This window comes from Miscanthus floridulus, chromosome 1 (assembly GCF_019320115.1).
Source record: "Miscanthus floridulus cultivar M001 chromosome 1, ASM1932011v1, whole genome shotgun sequence".
Taxonomy (NCBI): Eukaryota; Viridiplantae; Streptophyta; class Magnoliopsida; order Poales; family Poaceae; genus Miscanthus; species Miscanthus floridulus.
In genome coordinates this window covers 29,604,359-29,625,535 of record NC_089580.1, presented here as the reverse complement: position 1 = coordinate 29,625,535, position 21,177 = coordinate 29,604,359, and the positions used below count along the sequence as shown (strand labels likewise).

General features: G+C 45.0%; 1 protein-coding gene across 2 annotated transcripts; it reads right to left on the bottom strand.

Annotated features, from left to right (window-relative positions):
• Positions 1 to 59: 59 nt before the first annotated feature.
• LOC136471470 (uncharacterized) lies at positions 60 to 17,866 on the bottom strand. Of its 2 annotated transcripts, XM_066469230.1 has the most exons (17): positions 17,258 to 17,865; positions 16,419 to 16,681; positions 15,637 to 15,714; positions 14,452 to 14,672; positions 12,440 to 12,532; positions 12,077 to 12,160; positions 11,820 to 11,936; positions 11,620 to 11,710; positions 11,489 to 11,545; positions 11,356 to 11,409; positions 10,738 to 10,795; positions 2,688 to 2,764; positions 2,166 to 2,236; positions 1,937 to 1,997; positions 713 to 772; positions 567 to 629; positions 60 to 467 (listed from the first exon to the last, which is right to left on the bottom strand). In XM_066469230.1, the coding sequence occupies exons 1-17, from the start codon at positions 17,391 to 17,393 to the stop codon at positions 303 to 305; spliced, it is 1,749 nt and encodes a 582-aa protein (XP_066325327.1). In that variant the 5' UTR covers positions 17,394 to 17,865; the 3' UTR covers positions 60 to 302. The 2 variants fall into 2 exon arrangements, with proteins under 2 accessions (XP_066325327.1, XP_066325400.1); XM_066469303.1 differs by lacking the exon at positions 1,937 to 1,997 and having other exon boundaries at positions 333 to 467; positions 17,258 to 17,866.
• Positions 17,867 to 21,177: the final 3,311 nt, after the last annotated feature.

Below are 21,177 nucleotides of genomic sequence, written 5' to 3'. Positions count from 1 at the left end.
TTTTTTCAGCGAGACGTCAGCCTGACTTAAGCATGCTAGCAATGGTTATGGACTTATGGTTGGGACACTTAACAAAACGCTGAATTCAAAATGTTCACTCCAGACATCATCGGGACTGCTTTCCTTTGCCTCCTAAACTAGTTATGCACATATTTATATACAGGTAAAGTTACTGTTATATGTAGAAGAACTGTGGTTACTATAGTTATACCTTCGCTCCTTCACAATGGGTGAAGCTTTCTGTCTATAAATACGGAAACTACATTGTCACAACTAAAATCACCCTCCTATCCTGCTGCGGGTCAATTACTACGGGGAACTCCAAGCAGCAGCAGGGACTGCTCCGACAGCCCAAGCACATCAAACTCGTGGGGCATGTAATCTTCGCTCGGACGATAGTACTTGTTGGGGGAATACAAACCGAAGTTTGTAACCTGGCTGCTGTACAAGCATGCAAATCTCTCAACCTGCGGAAACAAGTGAAAACAAAATCTTGTGTCAGTCCACACATTGCTGCCCGTAACATTCTAAGCACTTACTGTCAAGTGTGGTTGAACGTTCTGCACCTGATGAGCAAATCTGGAATTTTGGTACCCAGTCTTCATGAGCTGTCCCCACACCTTATGAAACTGAACTCAAATGGAAAGCAAACAATTAGAAAGATAAAAAGCGCAGGGAACAAATTCAGCAGTCGTGTAACTGAGAACATTACCTTCTGATGATGTTGCCTCTGAGCCTCCTGATGAAGGCGGCGAACATGCTCTCTCTGTTTCTGCAATTAAAAATGAAAATAAAAAGTCCCCATCAAAGAAAAAAGAATTTTTACCAATATGTACCAATTATTTTAAGGAGCATGAATCATTTTTTTATCTAGTGTATGGAATGCACATATATGTGAATGCTTTAACATTGTAGAGCTCTACTCTCTACTCTCTACTCTCTACTCTCTCTCTCTCTCACACACACACACACACGTGTTACTTATACGTTGAAAAACATCCAATGTTATTTGTTCAATTCGACCCTTTCTTTCTCAGAATGACTCCCACTGTGTTGCAGACATCTATGCCGACAAATATACGTAGACGTTTACAAACACACACCCACACGCATAACCAACCCATGACCATCATACCTCTGAAACACATAGAGCACGTTTGCTATGTTATTCGTGCGCAAAGGCTTATTTTATCCTGAATTCCTGATTGCTATGTTATTTTTCTGTCTTCCGATTTCTTTGTTATTTAGATCACAGAGTATGTTTTGGCCCAATTTAAAGTGAAAAAATAGCCTTCATGTTATATTCTTGACTATCCCATCTGTGACAATTTTGTTGTTCCGCTAGTACAGCTTAATTGTTCCCCAGATCTTTGTTTGTACTAAAAAGCAAAAGCTAGATCCTCTTCTCTATCAATATATTTGCCTGGCATAATCGTGCCAGCAATTTTTCAAAAAAAAAGCAGAAACTAGATCAAAACAACTTATCTTAGTCGTACTTTTTCTATGCTTGTGATTGCTACCAAACAGGGCCATGGTGAACCGATTATAAGCAAAAACAAACAGACGGCCTATAAATATTAAAGTAATAGAAGATAAAAGAAATTAGACGCTCTAACCGGGCCTAAATCCTATTAAGATTCGAGCCAACCACACTCTCTCAGTTTGGGCCTGAAAGCTGAGAACTCTCCTCTCTCCCAGACACACCCTCCTCCCAACTCTCTCTGGGCGGCTGGGACGCTGCCCATCAGGCCATCAAAGCCTAGGGCAGCTGGGTCATAACGGCCGCCAATCTCCTCCGAATAATTGCCCATTCTCCCGTATAGGAGTTGACACTTTGCTATATCAAGTCAGTATAGGAGTCGACACTTTGCTATATCAAGTCGACACTTTGGAATGGAGGGAATTGACAACGAAATGAATCAAAATAAGGACCAACCAGCAGATTGTCATGTTCAGAGAACAACTTATCCTTCTGATTTTCTGTGACGTCATCAAGTCTGAACAAAGAGGAGAGGACAAATCAATTAGGAAACTACAGCTTTGACGCAAAAGTACAATTATGTTAGAAGATTCAAGTTAGTTCTTCAAAGCTAAAGCAATAGAATGTGGAGTAACTGCATAACAGTAAAAATATAATTTAACTTAAATAAACTTTCTCAACTTACTTAAGAGACCATTCAAGATGATGGATTCTGTCTTCAATTGAATCACGTTCCATTCGAAGATGTCTAAGCTCCTGAAATAGATAGCACGTAAAAAAAGGCCACGAGCATGTTTGTGACAATAGACCACATGAACTTGGCAATATCCGGATGTCCAAGTCTGAGAACAATATCACATAATGAAAGGGATATGAACAAGCCGCTGATACTTTTTTGGTCAAGATAGTCTCTACTTACATAACATGTTGGCCTCAAGTTGAGTAGTTTTTTTTTTCCTGAAAGAACTCAAGTTGAGTAGGTAAACCTCAAATATTTTGGCAAGCTGCTTCTGCTACAATATTTTGGTTTACCTTCAGTATAACTAGTCCTAGAGAACAAATCTCAATAGAAAACAACCATGAAAATTATTGGTTCTAGGGAAGTGCTGATCATGCACAGGAATATCTCAAAGCCTGAGCCCAGTTAATAAATAATATCTCATTGTTAGGAATCAAATTGTTACAAGCAACTGAGTGTCATTCGTACCTTCCGAGTAGACTTTGATTTTGAGAGAAGCTTCACCTCTTGTTCTAGTTCTGGAATCACTAGCATAGTCCGCCAGCCTTTAGGAAATGGATGAAATATAGTGGACAAATGCAATAAGGAAAGGGAAGTGCCCCACAGGAAATATAGATAATGTGTAAAACTACTACAACAAGAAATACAACAACAACAACAACAACAACAACAACAAAGCCTTTACGTCCCAAACAACTTGGGGTAGGCTGGAGTTGAAACCCAGCAGAAGCAATCAAGGTTCAGGCACGTGAATAGCTGTTTTCCAAGCACTCCTATCGGTATATTCCATCATTTCAAGTCTCCTTTTATTGCCTCTACCCAAGTCAACTTCGGTCTTCCTCTACCTCTCTTCACGTTACTATCCTGGCTTAGGATTCAACTACGCACCGGTGCCTCTGGAGGTCTCCGTTGAACATGTCCAAACCATCTCAACCGGTGTTGGATAAGCTTTTCTTCAATTGGTGCTACCCCTAATCTATCACGTATATCATCGTTCTGAACTCGATCCCTTCTTGTATGACCGCAAATCCAACGCAACATACGCATTTCCACGACACTTATCTATTGAACATGTCGTCTTTTCGTAGGCTAACATTCTGCGTCATACAACATAGCAGGTCTAATCGTCGTCCTATAAAACTTGTCTTTTAGCTTCTGTGGTACCCTTTTGTCACATAGGACACCAGATGCTTGGCGCCACTTCATCCACCCTGCTTTGATTCTATGGCTAACATCTTCATCAATATCTCCGTTTATCTGTAGCATTGATCATAAATATCGAAAGATATCCTTCATAGGCACTACTTGACCTTCCAAACTAATATCTTTCTCCTCCCGGGTAGTAGTGCCGAAGTCACATCTCATATACTTAGTTTTAGTTCTACTGAGTCTAAAACCTTTGGACTCCAAAGTCTCCCGCCATAACTTCAGTTTCTGATTCACTCCTGTCCGGTTTTCATCAACTAGCACTACATCGTCCGCTAAAAGCATACACCAAGGGATGTCCCCTTGTATGTCCCTTGTGACCTCATTCATCACTAAGGTAAATAGATAAGGGCTCAAAGCTGACCCTTGATGTAGTCCTATCTTAATCGGGAAGTCATCCGTGTCTCCATCACTTATTCGAACACTAGTCACAACATTGTTGTACATGTCCTTAATGAGCCCGACATACTTCGTTGGGACTTTATGCTTGTCCAAAATCCACCACATAACATTCCTTGGTATTTTATCATAAGCCTTCTCCAAGTCAATAAAAACCATGTGTAGGTCCTTCTTTTTCTCCCTATACCGCTCCATAACTTGTCTTATTAAGAAAATGGCTTCCATGGTTGACCTTCCGGGCATGAAACCAAATTGATTCATAGAGACCTGCGTTATTGCTCTCAAACGATACTCGATGACTCTCTCCCACTGCTTCATAGTATGGCTCATCAACTTAATTCCCCGATAATTAGTACAACTTTGAATATCCCATTTATTCTTATAGATTGGTACCAATATACTTCTCCTCCACTTGTAAAGCATCTTGTTCGATCGAAAAATATGGTTGAACAGCTTGGTTAGCCATACTATAGCTATGTCCTCGAGACATCTCCACACCTCGATTGGGATACCATCCGGTCCCATCGCCTTACCTCCATTCATCCTTTTCAACGCCTCTCTGACCTCAGATTCTTGGATTCTCCTCACAAAGCGCCTATTGGTGTCATCAAAAGAGTCATCCAACTGAAAGGCTGTGTCCGTATTCTCACCATTGAACAATTTGTTAAAATACTCTTGCCATCGATATCGGATCTCATCCTCCTTCACCAAGAGATGCTCCCTTTCATCCTTAATGCACTTAAGTTGGTTGAAGTCCCTTGTCTTTCTCTCACGAACCCTAGCCATCCTATAAATGTCCTTCTCTCCTTCCTTCGTACTCAAATGTTGGTAAAGATCCTCGTACGTTCTACCATTTGCCACACTTACAACTCGCTTTGCAGTCTTCTTTGCCACCTTGTACTTCTCTATGTTGTCCACACTCCTGTCATGGTAACAAGAAATAACTAGTAAAAAGTGTGTGTGACACACACACACTATACGTTTTGACGTTTTTTGTGTCTGTTACATTACATGACGCAGTGCACGGCGTCAATGCATGCATTTGGATGGATCGGCACCGTGCTAGTCAGAGGTGGTTTGGACGTGCAAAAGGAGAGGGATGGCAGCAGCAGCAGCAGCACATCAAGACCCGTGCCCGTAAAAATGAGTTTTACCATTTGTCTGTATCATATACTAGTACTGTATTGTATAAGGTGTCTGTCCTTTATGAACTTAATTGCAATATCTGAGGATGAAGTTTGGACATGTGTTATGATGGATCAAATCCTATTAAGATTCGAGTCAACCACACTCTCTCGGTTTGGGCCTGAAAGCTGGGAACACTACTCTTGAAAACCTCTCCCTGGGGCTGCCCATCGGAGCCAGCTGGGGCTGCGCCGCTGCAGGGTAACACTTGTAACGGCCGCCGAATAATTCCCCATTCCCAAACCCAATTCCTTAACTAGCTCACAGGTCACAGTCTCTCTATCGCTCGCATCGCCGATGGAGCAGCCCCCCAGTCCGGGGCAGTCACCGGTGCCCTGGCTGTGTAGCGCCGAGACGGCTGGTGCATCAATGATGACATGACGGGAAGCAACATCGGAAGGAAGAGGTGCGCTCCATAAGGGAAAGTACTTGTTGGCACGTGCACGGGGTTGCTCAAGTCTTTGCAGATGCCCGCAATGCTAGTGAGCGCGGTGAAGCACTGCAGATAGGTGAAGATGAGGACGAGGATCTCTACAGGGATGATGGCCAAGGAGGCCATGGTGGAGGCAGTGCGTGGGCAATGGAGCGTGAGGTGGGTGGGGATCAGTTTCCAGTTCTCCCTTCCTCGGTGTGTGTGGTGGGGGTATAGATAGAGACTAGAGAGATGAATAGGGATTTGCTGAACAGCTAGTGGTTTCGGTCTCCCTTTCTCTGCTGGGACCACTTACCGTAGCTTTACGACACGTGTCGTTTATAGTGAACCAGAAGCTGCAATATACTCAAACTTGAATACATGGTCAAGATGTTCTGATCAGTACGTTGTCAAATTCGTGGATGCTATATTAGCCAGTACTTGCGAATTTATGGTCTTATGCTATTGAAATTTTGATTTCTGATCAATATACATAATGAATGGATGTTCTTCCTCAGTTGAAGAAAATAAGCATAACCTACTAGGCATAATCTTTGTAGGTAACGTGATATTGGCTGCAAGAACCATTTGATGTGGGTGAGAGCTGAGAGCTGTCTCAAGCATTTGCTGGAAATATACTGCAAGAAGCTGATGTTAGTAGTTTGCTTCAAGTTGACAAATTCTTTTTGAGGCAAGCCTACATACTGCAGTCCCATTTTTGAACAAGGAGGGCATAGAGAATTAATTGGATGCCACTTAGCTTCCATTTCACAGTTCAGATTGGATTTTGTTTAAGATGAAATGGCACTTGATTCCCGTTTTTCACCTTATTACTCTTACGGGAAGCAACATCGGCAGGAAGAGGTGCGCTTCGTAAGAACTAGTAAAAGTACTCCCAGAAGAATAACTAGTACTTACCACAAGAAATAACTAGTAAAAAGGGTAGTGTGAGTGTGTGCGTGTGTGACACACGTTCACCTTTTGTGTTTGTGTTATGTTACATGCTTTACATTCGACACAGTGCAATGGCAAAGCACCGCAGGTAGGTGAAGATGAGGATCTCAACAGGGACGCTGGCCAAGGAGGCCATGGCGGAGGGAGTGTGCGTGCAATGGAGCGTGAGGTGGGTGGGGATTAGTTTCCAGTTCTCCCTTCCTCGGGGTATAGATAGAGACTAGAGAGAGGAATAGGGATTTGCTTGAGACTGGAGACTGGAGAGGATCTGGGAGATGGCGGCGGCGAGAGCGTCATCGTCCGTGGGGAATCCAGGGAGGTCGTGGCAGTCGAGGTTGAGCAAGGCGGAGCGCCATAGGTGCTTCCATCGTTTGGCTAGGGTTGGGACACGACCGATGTCCTTGGTGGGCAGGAGGGAGATGATGTCACCGAGAACGCCGTCGGGGAAGGTGCTGATGTAATCGACGCCCTTTCCTTGTCGTCATCTCCCAGCTGCTGACAGTTGGTGTCGACAGGAGGTGATCCGAAGGAGAGAGATTGACAGGCCGCTTGTCAGTGTTCTCAACGCATACCAGCCAATCCGGTTCGGTGTGTTTGGGGAGAGGAGTGGAACATCTGGATGGAGAGGATTGGGCTCGTCCACCTCAACCTTGGGATTAAGAAGGCCCTAGTGCTCTTGAGGAACAGTGAACACAAGAGCAATACTTCACAGGCACTCTTGTATGAGACTAACATGATATATGTTCTTAGATATATCGGATCTTCCTGAATTTGCATGTTCCACGTATTTGTTGGCACGTACACGGCGTTGCGCCAGTCCTTACAGACGCCCGCAATGCTCGTGAGGTCGACGAAGCACTACAGGTAGGTGAAGATGAGGACGAGGATCTCTACAGGGACGCTGGCCAAGGAGGCCATGGCGGAGGGAGCACGAGAGCAATGGAGCGTGAGGTGGGTGGGGATCAGTTTCCAGTTCTCCCTTCCTCGATGTGGGCGGTGGGGTGTAGATAGAGACTTGAAAAGGGTAGTGTGTGTGTGTGACACACGTTCACCTTTTGTGTGTGTTATTAGCTCGGGGTCGCTCAAGAGATCATGTTGAGGATCGTGCCTGTTCGTGTCGTGGATGTCACGCCACAGCGTCAACGTCCAAGCAGCCGAGCTCAACAAATTCAGGCTGCAATGGGAACCGTGACTTGATCACGTCGTTCGAGGCGCCCACGGTCGATTCGCTCTTGTTCTCGTATTTCTCCACATTGTCTCGTTTCATTGGATTTGGTTTCGATTTGCACCTTATGAGTTTGTCCACCTCCATGGAGTGGAGCAGCAAATACACAGAGCTCAATAATCCTGACGGCTTACGCATCCGTGTGCTATGCATGGTGATGCTATGTACGTGCGTTGATCTAGTGCACAATTTAATTTCCCAACCTTCAATGAATTTTGTCATTTCTATTTGCACAACATATGCTAATCACATTGTTTAGCAGGATACGTCAGCAGAAGCAAGACGGAGCTTTACGGAAGAAATAATACGGCCTTCCGGTAAACAATTTTTCTACTTTTATGCTTCATCTCCGAATGGAGGACCGGTGTGCTTTAGCTTTTGGAACACTTGTGTTGGAGCTGCTCAAGACTCTGAATGTCATACAAAAGCTCCAGCTCTTCCTTCCTCAAGTCAGTGTATATAACTTCACTTCATACACCTTAGCTAAGTTCTCTAGCTTGCTAATACTAAACATCGGTAGCTAATGTGGTGTACTTTATTGACTCTTCTGTAGGAGCGTGGCATTTGCTCAACTAAGAAAGAATATGGCCATTACATGGAGGACATCAGGAGAAATCGACACATCTCATTGACTAATCTCGAGGTGGTGGAAATCAAAGGATTGAATGGATCATGACCTTCGTTTCTTAAACATTCTGATTAAACGTGCACGGCGTTGCGCCAGTCTTTGCAGACGCCCGCAATGCTCGTGAGGCCGGCGAAGCACTGCAGGTAGGTGAAGATGATGATGAGGATCTCTGCAGGAACGCTGGCCTAGGAGGCCATGGTGGAGGGAGCGCGCGAGCAATGGAGCGTGAGGTGGGTTGGCATCAGTTTCCAATTCTCTCTTCCTCGGCGTGGGCGGTGGGGGTATAGATAGAGACTAGAGAGAGGAATAGGGATTTGCTAGAGACTGGAGACTCGAGAGGATCTAGGAGATGGCGGCGGCGAGAGCGTCGTCATCTGCGGGGAATCCAGGGAGGTCATGGTAGTCGAGGTTGATCAAGGCGGAGCGCCATAGGTGCTTCCATCGTTTGGCTAGGGTTGGGACACGACCAGCGTCCTTGGTGGGCAGGAGGGAGATGATGTCACCGGCATCGCTTGGCTAGGGCTGGGGCTGCTGCCACAACGCAAGAGGAAAGGCGGCTAAGCTTAGTTGTTGCGGAGGCACTTGCGATATCGACGTGGACGCTTGTGCCGACAGTTGGTGTCGACAGGAGGTGATCCGAACGAGGGACATTGACAGGCCGCATACCAGGCAATCTGGTTCTGTTTGTTTGGGGAGTGGAGTGGAACTTCTGGATGGAGAGGATTGGGCTCGTCTAGCTCAACCTTGGGACTAAGAAGACCCTGGTGCTCTTGAGGAACAGTGAACACAACATACATCATAGGCACTCTTGTATCGAATCTTCCTAAATTTGCTTGTTCCTTTTCTCATGATGTCACTTGAGTTTTTTGTGCTTGTGCTTAACTGGTTAGATGCTATGATGATGAACCTGTTAAAGTACTTGTTGGCACGTGCACGGCGTTGCGCCAGTCTTTGCAGATGCCCGCAACGCTCATGAGGTCGACGAAGCACTGCAGGTAGATGAATACGAGGACAAGGATCTCTATAGGGACGCTGGCCAAGGAGGCCATGGCGGAGGGAGCGCGCGGGTAATGGAGCGTGAGGTGGGTGAGGATCAGTTTCTAGTTCTCCCTTCCTCGATGTGGGCGGTGGGGGTAGTGTGAGTGTGATTGTGTGTGTGTGACACGTTCACCTTTTGTGTTTGTGTTATGTTACATGCTTTACATCTGACACGGTGCAATGGCGTCCATGTGTGAATTTAGATGGATCGGCGCCAATCTAGGGTTTCCTTAATGATTATTTCACAAGCATCACACGCCAATGCTTCTGAGGCTGGAAGAATTGATGCGGACTTGATGGAAGCCGAAACTGTGGACAAGCAGCAGGCACTCGAGGATAGGGCAGCTGGCAAGCACTCTGTGCAACGAGCCCTCCGAAATGCTGACATGTTCAAGTGCGAGCTTCTTTAGCTTGGGGAAGTGGAGTGTCTGGACGGCTGCAGTAGGTGAGAGAGGCGACGCCGAGGCTGGGCGCAAAGCGGAAAATGGGCGCTGGCAGCGTTGGAAGTGGCAGGAACCATGGTCCATCCATTAGGTAGGATGAGATGCAGAGCTCCTCGAGATTGTCTAGGGCAGGGGACTGGAGCCAAGCGTCCACGGTGCCGGTGGCGGTGTCGGGACGAGAATTGAGGAGACCCGTGCTGACGCAGATGCAACGGCCGGACTGGAGAGGATCTAGGAGATGGCAGAGCGAGAGCGTCGTCGTCTACGAGGAAGCCACGGAGGTCATGGCAATCGAGGTTGAGCAAGGTAGAGCGCCATAGGTGCTTCCATCGTTTGGCTAGGGTTGGGACTCGACCGGCGTCCTCGGTGGGCAGGAGGGAGATGATGTCACCGAGAACGCCGTCGGGGAGGGCGCTGATGTAATCAATGCCCTTTCCTTGCTGTCGTCTCCCAGCTCCTCCACCTCCATACGGTGGTGCTTCTTGGCGACTCCGAGATCTATGCCCTCCTGTCCCGAAAGGTTTGGAGTCAAGCACATCTGTCATCGCCAAGAGTGGCGAGATGCTTCCCATCTCCTCCGATTGCTAGCCGTCGGTGTCGGGTGCCTCCGACCTCCTCTTTCTGTTTCTGGCATGAGGAGCCGCCTCCACCTCAGGCTTCATGGCCGGCAGCGAGCAGCGTTAGTGGAGCTAGAGCTGCTGAATGCTAAGAGAGTGGCTCAGCGTCCCCGCCGCAATCGCTCGTATAGGTCAACTGCGCAGGCTGCTGCGCCGCTCTGTCTCAGACAGACTGCAGTGCCCTAACTGAGGGCACAGGATTATTTTTTCCGGCCATGAAGCCTCCATACAATCATCCAGCATCCATATATGTTATATTATATGTGTGTCTATGATTAGGTGTGGGCTAGTATTCTTAATGAAATGGGGGCAACATTAAAAGTTGTCTGCACAATTAAAACTGCCATGCTTAATCATAGATTTATATCAGATCACAATACAACTAACGAGTAGAGGATAAATAAAACATACCTAGAACTTTCTTGCTCCGCAGAATATCTCCATATATGTGATCACCAACATAGAGAATCTACAAAATTGTAAGATAAGGAAATATTATGTTTGTTCATACGCTCAAATACATTCAGTGTAGAGTATTGGATTGGCTTTAGTCCAATATCCAATGGGATTTCAGCACTTCTATATGGATCCAATAGCTTTGGATTCTGTAGGATAAAAAAATGGACAATTCAAATTCTATTGGACTTATACTTGGTAGCAGGAAACTGGTCACGGTGGAGGTGGCGGCAATGGCGGTGGCGCAGCCGCGCAGGTCTTGCGTCCGGCTCTGCTAGTCCTGCGCCGTGGCCTTCTTCGCATGAGCAACAGCTGTTCCAGCAGGAACGGCAGCGGATGCACTGCAAACCACTCGGCAGGAACCTGTTGGCTGGGTATGCCCACTCGAAGTTGGTCGGAACTGTGGTGAAGCACCCAGGCTAGCTACCAGGCACTTGGGGTTGCTGCGGACATGGGCAAAGGATATTGGACTAAAGCCATTGGATCCAATAGCCTCTAATTGGATTTGGATGTCCGTCCATTCACATGTGCAATTTAGTGCTAGTGAATCTCTGCTAAGTGTATAGCCCATACCTGTGAACTAGAAGCAACAGAAAGTAATCTGTGGAGATGACCAACATTGCCTCCCTGGAAAGGATATAGCAATAAATAGGATATAGCAATGGTAGAAAGTTGCATTTACACTATATATCAGGAAAATAAGTACCTGGTAAACTTTCTGAACTGGTGTTGAGTGTTGATGACTTGATCTTGGGCTTCCGATCTTCACGAAGGATTGCATATATTAGGGAAAAACATATGCCATGAAGATAGATTAGAATTGACAAATTTACTAGCCTGAATATCAGCATTCAGAAGTTTTCCAGAATCAGGCTCAACTTCAAAGAGGCCTGCACGGTTATCATCATGGAAGAAACGTGGCTTCGAACTGAAAGAAAGTTCATTAAGGACTGGCTACTAAGTTGAGGGAGCTGATACTTTCACTAATAATAAATAGCAACAAAAGAATCAAGAACCAGGGAACATAAGACACTAACCTGCCTGTTATTACAATATCAAAATATTGAAGCCAGTTGTGGTTGAGACCAGAGCCTACATCTGAAGTGTATGGCCCACAAAGGTAGTTCATGACAACATCGGTGTAGTCCCACAAACTGCATGAATGAGTACTTGTCTAAATAGTAAATAGATTGTAACAAGAAGCTCGAAAATGCAGAATGCGTCAAGATGAAAAATATGTCATCACACAAGTCTCAAGAAGCCTAAAATTATAAAGGCACCACCGGCCACATACCTATTCGTCACTAAGAATGTTGAGCGTCCAGATTTCCTGATCATTTCAAGCATTGGTACAATTGCCAAGTCCTCATTGATGTACCTGCAATGTTCAAATTACACAAATTAGCAGGATTTTCTATAACATAATTATAAGCACAAGTATATAGCACTGTAAAAGTGGAAATGACATAATTAGCAGGATCCTCTAGAACATAAAAGTGGAAATAACACATGGGTGCCAATTTGCATGTGGACCAAAATAAAAACCAAAGCAGACCTATAGCAAAAGTAAGTATGTCTTTATGAATAATATCTAGCACTGAATTGTGTCAGGTGACTAGTATTAAATAGTTAACCATGAAATAGGAAACTGAGTTACCTGGCAGGATCCTTCGCGACCATGCGCTTTAAAGTTCCATCACGATGACACAAGTCAACCGCAGACCTCACATCTCTGTACATAAGTGGATAGCTGTACCAACATAGTAACGCAAGCTCAAAAAAACTCCAGTCAACTCCAGATCAAACAATGAAAGAAAAAACTAGAGAGCAACAAGTAAACAACAAAATTATTTTCTCCTTGTAATAGTAAGGCTCTACTGTCCTGTTGCTAAAAAAAGATAGTGCTCTCATTTACATGCTTATGCTTTTATTGTGTGGTGTAAGACACGGTCATGTACAGACATGTCTGATTTTGTTGGCCACATGAGAGCAAAAATGGAAAAGGTAACTGTGCCATCCATAATAGTGTTAGCGTGCATCAAAAGATCGCAGGCAACTTAATAATTTGAAATAATTACAACTGGAACTTACAAAAAGTCCTGGCATTTTATTGAACAATCCATTCATTGACGCAAATAAAGTTTGGTGAGACTATATGCACGAGGTGTGTGGATTTATGACAACAGCCAGCACAACAACCTCAAATTGTCCAAATTGTATGCAAGTCCTAGTGCCAAAAAAGAAGAAGAAAAAAACGAGTGCCCACAAAAACCTAAACTAAATTACCGTGATTGGTGTCAAAAGACAAGGGATATATGCCATGGTACAGCACAGAAAGGATATCAACAAGGCATGGCATAATAATATGGTATGACTCATTCAATCATCCCAACATATAGGTAACTTTGAACCTCACTTTTGGCAGGAACACAGGAACTGTAACCCGAACATGGACGTAGGTGTCAGAATCTAGCTCAGGTTTGGATGCCTGATTTGACATAAAAAAAATGGCTACCACTGGAACTTACAAAAAGTCCTGGCATTTTTATTGAACAATTCACTCATTGACGCAATTAAATTTGATGGGACCTAATTGCATGAGACCTGTGGATTTATGAGAACAACATGATGGATTAGCCTAGTGCTTACCCAATGTATCTAGTTTACCTAAGCTATTCACTATTCACTGTCTTAGATAGTTACTGTTTACTGACTAGCTGTTTTCGCATGCCTTAGCATCCAAGGTAGCATCTGCTTTATGCAGCTGGTATATGCTGTAGTAGGTAGAGCACCTTCTTGTATCCCAAGTTTGCTACTCCTATATAATGCAATCAAGCGGCCTAAGTGCCAAGCTGCCCTCTGGCAGGAAAATTCCACTTGTCTAGCTACTTACTTGCAACACAACAAACACAACAACCTCAAAATTTCCAAATTGTGTGCAAGTCCTAGTGCAAAAGAAGGAAAAAAACATAAAACTTAACGAGTTCCCACAAAAACCTAAATTTAAATACCATAATTGGTGTCAAAAGTCAAGAGATAGTATGTCAAGGTACAGTACAGAGGATATCAACAAGGCATGTCATGATAATTAATAATATGCATTCAATCATCCCAACATCTACGTGCCCTTGAACCTATTTTTGGCAGGAACATAGGAACTGTGGCTCGAACATGAACATGGTGTCAGAATCTAGAACAGGTTTGAATGTTTGATTTGACAAAGAATCGACATGGGTGTCAAAACTACACTGAGTTAATGAATATACAAGCGTGGTCCAGCAATAAAAGGTTGAAGACGTATTGACATGGATCAAAGTGCATGTAGACTAAATGTAATACTCATGATGAAAAACAGGCCAACATGAAATGAACAAAGGAAAAGGTGATTGCTTAGGCGATTCAAGATAGTAGATTTAAATCTATGAAGGAATAAGGAAATGAAAGAAATTTGGAGTATTGTGGACTTGTGGTGATAGATAGCTGTGTAGTGTTGGCTACATATTGGTTAATTATCAAAAATAAGAATCAAGAATCATTCAGAGTGGATATGCTCTTCAAAATGTAAAATAATTTCTAATAATTTGTATCAATCAACTTATATTTAAATGACGTCCTAAAAATTTCAAGCCCCGTCAGTATGGTAAACATGTAAGATGGGAATAATCATACTCTGTGCCTGCAGGTACTTTTCCAGGATTCTTGTCGATGAAATCAACAAGCTGAGCAAATAGATAAGCTTCACCCAGTGAGAAAAGTGTATCTATAAGGGCATAATCAGGTTCATCAAATGAATCTCTTATCAATGTACTCCCATAAGCAGCAACTTTTTCTTCTTTCGACAGTTCCTTAAAACCATGGTATGCAACTTTTACATACTTGTGTCGATCCATCTGATAATCCATCACCAAAATAGTTAAAAGGAGTTAATTTAGTTAAAAATTACTCCCTCTGTCCACAAAAAGGTTGCAACTATGGGATTTGTGCAAGTCAAACTAGCTTAACTTTGACCAAGGTTATAGTGAACAGTATTAGCATTTATGTCTACAACTATGTTTACTACGAAAATATATTTCTTAGTTAATTTAATGTTACTTATTTTGTATCATAGATGTTACTACTTTTTTTTATATAACTTTGGTCAAACTTCAGATCATTTGACTCCTCAAAGAATGAGAATTGCATCCTTTTGTGGATAGAAGGAGTACAAGTATTGAAAGTCCAGCACAAAAGTGCAATGAAACAATGAGCTATAAAACAAATTGAGAACAGGAGCAAATATTTCATTTAAATTTTACAATACAGATCGCATCAAAATTTATGATGAGGCCTAGACCTGTTTTTGCCATTCCCACTAACCAGTAGAACTTTTCACATTGAAAACTAACACTTGATACTTCCAAAATGATGACGATGCTCAGCGAGCGATTAATATTAATATTGAGGAACTGCAAATGCTAGCTCGAAAAGAGTTAACCAAAAAATATATAATAAATAAGAATAGGTAGAATAGTTAACCAAAAAAATGCATCAATTAGTTTGACAAGCCGCCTCCTACTGATTCGCAATCATGTAACCACCAACATCACATTTCAAATAAGAATATGAAAAAAAAGGAGATTTGATTATTGTAAAAATATTGTGGCTAGGCATTTTGCTGATAATACTCCTACAACAGAGCCTTTTGTTTCCAAGCAGGTTGGGCCCTTCATTGATAACAATATAATTTATTTTATGTTTTGTACAGTTACAACAGAAAACTTCCAGCAACTTGGTCTTGTTTTACTAAGTGGCAGTGTAACAGTAATATATTATTTCCAAAAAAACGAGGGGCAAGTTTAAAAAATAATAACTGACCTTCAAGATATTTCCTCTCTTCTTATCAAGAACTAGTCCTCTGACCATATATTTCCAATCAAACTCCCAAGTCAGCAGCTGCATGATCAAAGAATAGTAAAATCGAATTCTGAACCTAAACAAGCCAACATGGAATATGTTTTGTTGCTTTCATAAAGATTCAGTACGTAAAGGTGAACTCTGAAATCAAGGCAAATGCACTCCAGTAGACAATATTTCTGCTCAATAAGTGGATAGCAAATTTCATTCTCCAATGTGTTCGACTTTATGAGTGCAACACTCAGTGAGGCCCCACTAAGATAAAAAGCAATAACTCCAACAAGGAATTTTAATCAAGAATAGCACCAACATTATGCAGCCAAACTCCATAAAAGTAAAAACAGGTAAAGAGTGTACTAATTCATCTATGCTATCATAACCAGAAGCCGATGTGCTTCCTTGCCATCGGTATAGAAATGCTGCCACACACTGTCAAATCACATGCTAAACTCAATAAGTAGAAGTCCAGCCTCTAAAAGCATAGTATATGATAGACTAAAAGTATAAAAATGAAGCATAAGGGTTACGCTAACTTCTGGGACATCCAAATGGTACAATCATAGACACATTGGAAAACAGTTAAAGCAACTATATGGAATTTATGTGCCATTAACTCTCTTTCTTGCATGCATTGAAAGGTCAATGTACAAATAGATTCAAAACCAACACATCTAGTATGAAAGTGATCAATCTGGATATTTTATCTTGGTGTATTAAGCAAATTTGCATTCCTTAGCACTAACCTCTTCAGGGTAGCGCAGATCCTTCACAAGCTTCTCTATTGTACCATAGTAAGCAAGGGCCTCGAAGGTCTCAGGCTTGTACTGTGCCAGAGTGTAGTCCATATCAAATCCCACTGCCCTAATGTTCCTCATGTTGAGTGACCTATTGCAGAATACCTCCTTCCCGACAGAAATGCTTCTCGGTTCTGCCGAAGGTGTTGACCATACTGCCCCAGTGGACGCTGTGTCCACCGCACCGCTGTCCATCCTTACAGCAGTGCAACCTGATAGGAGACCAACACATCTGTATTGTAAGAGCATACAAGCTAATAAACTTAAAAATACTAACTGTACTTCACGATCGGTGGAGAAGCACGTTGTTTCAATCAGGAATTATGTCAGAGTTGGTTAAAACGTTAGATGATCGACGTATTACAAGGACATACGGGCAAAGTTGCAGCAGTAGAACGAGTAAAACCGAAATTCTTGCATCTCATGAGAATAAATAAAACACACTTAACGCTGAATCACAAAACTATGATGCAAAATGCAGAATCCATCAAATTCCAACAAAAATCCACAATCTCTGCATGCCATCACGACTCGCCAAAGTGATCCGGGTAACCCAATGAAATCCACAAACTCTGCTCGGGAAAGGAGTGGAGCCACGAACTCCCTTGGAAACAACCATCGAAGTCTGAGTGAAATCGGAGATATACAAGACAGAACATCTCGCGCCAGTCAAACCGGTCAAATAGCACAGGAATCGCACGGCGCACAAAACAGCACGAGAAGAACGGGCAAAATTCTCATCCCACAAAGAAAATCTTCACGAATGCACGGAAGAAGCGCGTACGTACCTCTGGAGCCGGAGGCCGACGCGGCGGCGGCGGTGGGCGAGCAGGAGGAGGACGCGGACGCGAAGAAGAGGAGCAGCGGAGGCGAGAGGGGCGCGAGGTGGAGAGCAGCGGCGAGAGGCCTCCAGGAGAAGAGCATTATCGCTGGCTCCCAACCCGGCGCGCTTTAAATAGGCGACGAGGAGAAGCGCCGGATGCGACGAGGGAGAGAAGACCGGGCGACGGAAGCGTGACCGTGGTCGTGCGAGGGAGGGAATAAATGCGGCGCTAGGTGGGAGGATGGGAGGAGGAATCCCGACGGGTGGTGGTGGTGGTGGTGGTGGTCGTGCGCGTGAGGGACGGGACGGGAGGCCGGGCACCGCCGCGCGGCGGAGTCATCTCATCTCATCGCGCTGGCCTGCGCCGAGCAGCGGGCATTGGCCGACGAGCGAGCGGAGGCGCGGGCCGCGAGGGGGTGACGGGGCAAGTGGCGCGGGGATCGTGTGCGGATTCGGATGCCGATGCTGCGGAGCGGAACGGAGCTCTCGCGTGCGTTGGAAGCAGCAGCGGGCGCGGGCGCGGGCGGGCGGACGGGGGAGGGCTGGTGGTGGAGGAACTCCTGCTCGCTCTGGCTGGGGGATGGATTCTCTTCGCTCTGTTCTGCTCTTGTCTGAACTTTCCACTAATCTGGCAAAGGGCAGAGTAACCACTTCTCTTACTGATATCGAATCTAGTGAAAGTCTAGGCCTCGTTTAGATCACCTCTAAATTCCAAGTTTTTTCACTCTCTCTCCATTACATCAATTTTTTGCCGTTTGCATGGAGCATTAAATATAGGTAAAAAAAATAACTAATTGCACAGTTTAGTTGAAAATCACGAGATAAATCTTTTGAGCTTAGTTGGTCCACGATTGGACAATATTTACTAAATAAGACGAAAGTGCTACTATTCATCGGGTTGCAATTTTTTGCAATCTAAACATGGCCCTAGTTGGAATGTCTGGGTGTTTAGTTCGTGAAATTTGGGAAGTTGACTACTGTAGCACTTTCGTTTTTATTTAGCAATTAGTGTTCAATCATAAACTAATTAGGCTCAAAACGTTCATCTCGCGATTTTCAACCAAACTGTGCAATTAGTTTTTTTTCGTCTACATTTAATGCTCCATGCACGTATCGCAAGATTCGATGTGATGACTACTGTAGTATTTTTTTGAAAAACTTTTTGAGAACTAAACACAGCCAGAGTTGGATGGCTAGTTAAGCGGGGAAGCTATTCGCTGTAAGACCGGCAAAGAATCTCTTGAATATCAGAAGCAATAGAGATGGTTCTTTTGGGTCTGAAAATGTTCAAACTTATACTCTCAAGGTAATGAAATTCTGATGATTTTGATCCTTTAAGAAATTGCTTACTGAAACTGAAATCGACTAATCTGCTTTGTTATGAGATAAGGACCATATCTTGTAGTAGTAGCTTTTCTCACTGGTAAAGCTGGATAGGTTAGAGGATGTGAGCTAGCAGCAGCAAGTTAAGAGATAAGATTGGTCCCTCTGTGTAAGGAAAGATACCTTTCTGATCACGACTTCGGTTACGCACAAGAAGATGGGAGCTATTGGCAAAGGTAACCACCATCACTAGGCAACCAACATATGCTTTTCCAAAGCCAGAACTAGGATAGCGAGCTGGAAAGGAGAAGTGAACTGGTTGAGAGGAAGAATTAAGTAGAACCGATAGAAGCTCTTGTTGCCTTATTTGAATATGGACCAATCGACAACCTTTTCTTTGAAAAAAAGAGGAATCATGTTTCCGACCTTGCCACCGGACTGTTTGAGCGTATGAGTTGGCGCTTGTGGTGATGTTGCCCCCCTGGCCGCTGGTAACGAATGACGCAGCGCTGCTTTCCCTCCCGCGGCTTCGCTGCGGCCACACGCGCCCGTACCCAAAAAAAAAAGAGTAGGGAAAATCGGGAAGAATGGAGGATGGATTATGCTAGGTGATATATATATATATATATATATATATATATATATATATATATATATATATATATATATATATATATATATATATATATATATATATATATCTTGTTAAAATAGAAAATTGTGTAGTGGTATAACATTAGGGTTAGTGTGAAGAGTTTATCTCTATGAGCGATAAAGAAGACGGTGATGGCCGCTAAAGCTTTCAGCAGACACTAAAGATAGCATAGAGAATAAACAAGATATTTCAGGCGAAGAGGTTAAAGACAGAAGGGGGGCTGGCGATGAGGAAGGAGGGAGCGTCATGAATGGTAAATTCGGAGGAAGACGAAGGTGTCTTACATAATCCTCATGAGCTACTTTATCAGCTAAATGATAATCGTTAACGGTATTAATAACGAAAAGATTGGTATTGTCGGGTACCATAAAACGGGGTACCCCAAGCGTACACCAAAAGGGTCACTTAAATTCCATCAACAACAAAACTAGAGGGTAAGCCATGGTCTCATCACCAGCCCCGTCCGGGCCCACCATGCTCTCCGCCTCGCCTCAAGCCTCGCACAGGAGGTCTCGGCGCCCTGACGCAATCTCTGCCTCGCGCGAGGCCTCTCACGGGAGGCCTCGGCAAGGAGCCCAATCTCCGACTCGCCCGAGGCCCCGTGCGTACAGCCTCGGATGAGACTGCTATCCTCCGTATCGCTCAAGGCTGGCTTGACGACAACCCGTCGCTCCCGCCTCGACCGGTCTTCCCGACAGCATGTCGCGTCCCATTAATGCGTCAACCACTCCCACAATCTCAGCCGGACGGCGGCTCGACACCACGGAGAGGCCGACGGGACAAGAAGTCGCATCAGCACCATACCGGCTGAGACAGGGCGTGGCGCGGATTACCGGCCACTGTGTTCCGGCGCTGTGCCCACGATCAGCGCCCGCACTACACTGTGCCCCGTAACTCCCGCCCCAAAGACAACGCAGCATGGGAGAACTAACCCGGATCGTCATCACCCCGGAACCAGTGTACCAGGTCGACCGCTCCCCCAGGCCTCGGCACTCTATGCCAGGGTCTCGGCTATCTCGGGATTCACGTCTGCCGAGACCCCCCACCGCGGTTCGGCCTCGGCACCAACCGAGCCTCGGCTGCGCGGGCAGTCAGTCCACAGCGATCCGCACGCTGACCGTCGCACTCGCTCCGAGGCAGCCCTAGAGCTCCCATGACGCACAGGATCGGACGTGACCAGCACGTCGCCCCAACCCTCCAAGGACGGACCACTCCGACGACCACGCCGCCACCGGAACAGGCTACAGGGCTCGGACACGCCGCCTCTGTTCACACAACGCTATATAGTAAGCACACGTACTGCCCTTGTCCTCCCTTCAACTATAAAAGGGAAGGACTTGGGCCATTTAGAGAGGGAGAACAACACCCAGTAACACACACACTTCCCGGCTGCCTGAGAGCAACGTCTCAAGCAGCCCACATCACCCCCCGCTGAGACCTGGGATTAACTCCCTCTCTCACCTAGCTTGTAACCCCCTACTACAAGCACTCCGGTGCAAGGAATACAAGATCGATCTCTCAGACTGGATGTAGGGCACCGATTGCCTGAACCAGTATAAGCCTTGTGTCTCTTTGCATCACCATTTGGGATTGGGAACATGCAGCACAAATTCATTAGTTGGTTGAGGATCCCCCGGTCCGAAACACCGACAGTTGGCGTGCCAGGTAGGGGGCTCTGCATGTCAGTTTCGTCATCCCAACAAGTTCTAGATGGCAGACCCCGTACGACCACTACGTCTTGGCACGGTGGTCTGGTTCAGGAACATAGAGTTCATGTCTCTAGGGCACGAGTACGACATGGTACTCCTCACGCCCCGAACCCTGCCTGTCCACGACGACGCCACGCACCAGCAGCCCAGGCGCAGGCGACGCCCGGGCGGCCGCTCTCGCCGCGCTCGCCAGGCACG